This window comes from Chrysochloris asiatica, unplaced genomic scaffold, assembly GCF_000296735.1.
Source record: "Chrysochloris asiatica unplaced genomic scaffold, ChrAsi1.0 scaffold00145, whole genome shotgun sequence".
Classification (NCBI taxonomy): domain Eukaryota; kingdom Metazoa; phylum Chordata; class Mammalia; order Afrosoricida; family Chrysochloridae; genus Chrysochloris; species Chrysochloris asiatica.
The window spans coordinates 114,188-119,244 of NW_006408663.1; the positions used below are offsets into that span (position 1 = coordinate 114,188).

At 38.5% G+C, this 5,057-nt stretch overlaps 1 protein-coding gene across 1 annotated transcript in view; it reads left to right on the forward strand.

Annotated features, from left to right (window-relative positions):
• Nucleotides 1-4,601, forward strand: part of LOC102839499 (protein FAM151B-like) — an 81,134-nt gene extending 76,533 nt beyond the window's left edge. Inside the window, exon 7 of the mRNA XM_006870605.1 lies at nucleotides 4,304-4,601. Coding sequence (XP_006870667.1) covers nucleotides 4,304-4,463 — 160 coding nt within the window. The 3' untranslated portion in view covers nucleotides 4,464-4,601. The remainder of the gene's footprint in view (nucleotides 1-4,303) is intronic.
• The last annotated feature ends 456 nt before the right edge of the window (nucleotides 4,602-5,057 follow it).

Sequence of the window (5,057 nt, forward strand, 5' to 3'; positions counted from 1 at the left end):
GTTTACATGGGAGAACATCGGTTTTTGTACTCACCCTATCAAATTTTGTTTCATTGCAATAATTACAATCCCCTGCATGCAATGCCAGTTAACAGTGTTTGCTTCTAGTCCCTCTGTTTTTTGTTTTTATGTACACAAAAACACGTAAGAATATATAATCATTTAAACAACCAAATGGCACATTCTGGAAGCCAGCTTCCTGGCCACTAGCACACAACTTTTCTCTTTTCATCAGTCTAGAGCCCTCAGCTGCTGTGTCTCTCCATGCCATCACCTCTGCCTCCATCTCTGGTTTCACTGCTTAGGGTCCCATGTTCTGCTCATGTTCTTCCCTCTTGCTAGTCCTAGGGTCCTCTGTTCCTGGAATGTAAGATTAATTACTCACCACTTTTTGTCACACAACTTCTACCTTTACAGTTGTGACAATCACAATTAGTCATGATAGCAATTACTCACTATTGAATCAAAAGAATACTATCTCGTCTCCTTTCATCAGATCCATCTAGACAAGATGAAAACTATTCAGTGGGGATTCTACTTTCCCCTGCACACTCTGAAACTAAACTCCCTCTTGAAAACTTGTAAGCCAGCCACTTTGTGCCTTTATAGCCCTGCTCCTGCGCCCATTTTAGGTAGCCAATGTTTAAGTTGTCCATCCCTATCAACCCTGTATACAGAGGGAATAGGCTTGATCCTTAATTTGAAGATTCCTCCCCTCTTGGTTGGTATTTTGAACTACTGCATTCATAAGAATAGGTCAAGTTCATCAAATTGTAGCTAGCAATTTGCACTTGTTTCCTTTATCAAATTTCTTTATCTTCCTCTAGTTGAGTTCTGATCATCAAGCCATCGAATCTAGGTCAAATGGGTACTATCTGCAAGTTTGGGCATTCTTGTGCTTCACCCTCATTTCATATAGCCTGGACGCTTCACTCTCAGCTCTAGCCCTCCGTGGTTGGGTTGCTGTCCATGGGCTCAGGAGTTCCCAAGTCTCCCCAAACTTCGGACCAACCAGCCCTTCCTCTTCTTTCTCATCTCAAGGTCGACAGGAGTCGAATGGAATATGGTCAAACTCAGCCCATATCTTTATTACTGCCTTTCCCCCACTTCTACTCACATATAGACCAATGCAGTTGCCAGCGAGCTTAGATGCCTGCTTGTATGTTCCCTTTGAGTTTCAGTCTTGGAGGGGGGTTTTTCCTGACAGATTTGATTGCTTGCCTTGATGGCTCCCTGGTGAACAGTTTGCTTGTTCTTGTAATAGCCAAACAGAGTGCCGGTTTTGTTTTTTTCCTGCTGGTATTTCTTTTAAGAAGTATCTTCTGTTCCTCCTGCCACTGTGATCTGATCTTTTATGCACTTTTTATGTATATTATTGAACAACAACAACAAAAGACTAAAATGATGCCTCAGAAACCCTATTCAGGGTTGCTATGTAAATAATTTAAGATACTTGTAAGCAATTTTTCCCTGTTTAGGTTTAAATACAATAGAGTAGGTGACACTGGAAAGCTTTTGTTTTGATCTAAATGCTCATATCTCTGTCATTTATAAGGTTTGTCACCATGGGCCCAGTTAAAATAAAGAAGTTGCCATTTTAGCAAAAAGTGAAGGTTTCAAAACTAATTTAAATTTTTCCATTTCTGTGTTCTTAGCTACGAATTTAAAATTATTTAGGGTGGAGGCAGTGTTTTTATATATAACACTGCTGTGGGCAAAGTGCAAAGTATAAGGTAAGTAAAAAACTATTGCTACTGGGGTCCAGTTTATACATGCAAGGGTTTATCCTAAACAAAGTATGTTTAAGCATATCTTTGCAATCAGTGAATGGCTTCAGGCAAGGTCTCTCAGTAATATACTTGGCTTAGTCTCTTTGGTTTTGTTAAGTGCCGTTGAGCTGATTCTGACTCATAGACACCTGTGTAGGTTTTCGAGGAACAGCTGGTGGACTTGAACTGTTTACCTTGCATTTAGCAGTCCATGCTTGTCCTAAAACATCACACCATGACCCCTTTGTCTAGTTTGGGTGCCTTAAAATAAGAAAGTCCAATAAAAACAGTGACTTCAAGCTAATCTACTGGGCCAACTAAATTCACAACAGGTCAGCTCAGAAGGTTATGGTGACTGGTTTTTTGGATCCCAAAGGTATAATCATGGTAGATTTTCTTGAAAAACATAGGATAATCATGGTGGCTTATTATGAAGAAGTTTTAAGAAAATTGAAAACTGCATTAATGACAAAAAGGTCAGAAAATTGAGCTGAGGAATATTTTTCATCATGACAGGGCATTTGCTCATTTTTCTTGGGTATCATGGGTTGTCCTATGAGAATCTTGTTGAGAAACCTTACCCTATCCACCCTCCCTGTAGAGTGACTTTTGTTTCTTGCTCCTTTAGACTTCTTTTTGTTTCTAAAACTCAAAAAAACATTGAAAAGTGTTGGGAGAGGCTGAACCGAAGGTCTCAGACTTGGGGACAGTTTATCCAAAGGATTGCAACTAAACATTGTGGTCCAGAAAATCGGGCTGTTCCCCGGTCAGGCCGCCCCCTGATCAACTTGCAAAGCCTGCTTCAGGGAACAAGGAATTTGTAAAGTCTTTCCTTGTACGCAGCAATGGCCTTAAGTTCAAGTCTGCAAAAACATCTCGCTACCCTATTTCTGTTTTCCTAGCAACTACATTCTTCTGATAAAGTCCCACTTATTGCTTGCATCTATACACCAAAAGTTTTTTTGCAATCTTTTTCCTGCCCCCAGCTGTCTCCTTTGATTTGTGTAATAAACGAGCTGAATGTAGGGTGGTGTCACAGTATCTCCATCAGAGTGCTGTGGCTCATCTGGTCCCAACTTTGCTATATTTTAGTTGTGTCTTGTGTCTTCCTTTTATTTCTAATCTCCGGTCGCCGCTACTCATTTAATCACTTTGGGTTTAATCTTTCCACATGGGTCTCAGGGAAAGGCCAATTGTCGGACACAGCAGAAAAGGAATACAATTTGAGTCCCTTGAGGATGCCAAAACCACTGTGTGATGTGGTGTAAATTTAAGGGTGCAGAATTCTTCAAGGAAGGGTTAGAGCAAAAGAAACACCACCTTCAGAAGTATATAGCTCTAGATGGAGAATATGTCAAGAAAAAATAGCTTGACATTTTTATGTTTTTATTTAAGAAAGTGTTCTATTATTTTATAGCAATACTTTTTGATTTACTCTCACATTTTCCTCTTATATTTCCAGAATAGTGGTACCATCTTGATGAACAGGAATTTGTGCTTAGAACAGAAATATATATATACCTTGCTTATACAGTATTTCTTTTCATTAGTGTTTTAAAATGCTTTTGATTCCCATCGATTCCAACTAGTTTATAGGAAAAATAAATACGAAACTACTTAACAGATTTCTGTCTCCCTGGTTTCTAATGGAATAGGAGTAATGTCACTGGAAGAAATGAAAATATACTATTTAAATAACATTGAAATTCTGAGCATATTCTTGCATCCCTAATAAATCTGCATGTATTATCATTGCTTTCAACTCTTCAGAAACACAGCTAAATTTATTCCGTTTGGCATTCTTAGTGATATCTCTTGGCATTCAGAAATCTCGTGCTAAACTCCCAGGAGGGATAATGGTGGTGGTAGTGGTGGTGTGCCATGGAGTCGGTTCTGACTCATAACAACCCTTTATTAGGGTTATACCCTGTAAATCTTTACGTGAGCAGAAAGTTTCACCTTTCTCCTGCAGAACGGCTGGTAGTTTCGAACTGCTGACCTTGAGGTTAGTAGTTTGACTCTTAACCACTATGTTATCAGAGCTCCTTAAGAGGGATAATAGGATTTCTCAAAGTGATTGTGATGTCAGCAGCAGTTGCAGTTCTTCTGGTAATCGATTTTGACTGAAGAAATCAGGTTAATGCTTTAGTGTTTGGTTTGAAGAACAGCTTCCTTGATCAGCAACACAGTTTCCCTCAATCCTTCCCAAAATTTGACCCATTTTCAGTGCCACCAGTTTGAATTTCAAAACCCATTAACATTCCTGTGATACATAAGAAATTCAGACATAGCAGTTGCCTAATTTCGATAATGGTAATGGGAATTTTTTTCTCTCAGTCCCTTTTGATGCTATAATGTTGATGAAAGATGAAACAGGGAACTATAATTCCCCCATAGCTAATTAGTTTTTTCATCTGTGTGCATTTTGGATTAGAGACAAATGAGAGTAACTGTCTTTATGATTCATAGAATTGCTCATCACTGTTTCTTTTCTTTCATTTTTAATTATATAATTCTGTCTTCTTTTAATGCAGGTACAGCCTGACTATTTGGACTGGAAAAGATGATAACTATTCTGTTGAAGACTTACTTTACATTAGAGACCATTTTGACAAAAGTCAAGTTTTCTATGACATCTTGGAACCACAAAACTATGAATTTAAACAAGCCATTGGAATAAAAGTTAACCTCTGAGAAGAAAATTCTTTTAAATGATTTCACCTCTTGATTTTATAAGCCTTCTTTGCTTTGGTCTGGATAAATTATCATATAAATTATGATTATTGATTTATGCTCCAGTTCAACCGATCAAAAACACTTCTTGAGTGCTTATAAGACTACACTTACCTAAAAGATTGGAGTCCTGGTGTGACGCTGTGAGTTAATGCACCGGACTGCAAACCGTTTGAACTACAAGCTCAGTGGTTCAAGCTCACCAGTCGCTCCTTGGAAACCCTATACAAGGTCGCTATGGGTTGGAACCAACTCGACGGAACTTAACAACAACAACAACAACAAACCTAAAAGATTTTCAAAGAAGAAATTTCAGTCTAAAGTTTAATTATATTTTAAGTGCTGTTAAGTCAGTTCCAACTCATAGTGACCCTGAATAAGGTTTCTGAGGAGCGGCTGGTAAATTTGAACCACTGACCTTGCAATTCAAACTCACCTAGAAATCCAGTGCTCACCCTAGAGCACCACACCAGGACTCAAATTATATAATTGTTGTTGTTGTTAAAGTACCATTAAGTCGGTTTCAACTCATAGCGACCCTACATAGGGTTTCTG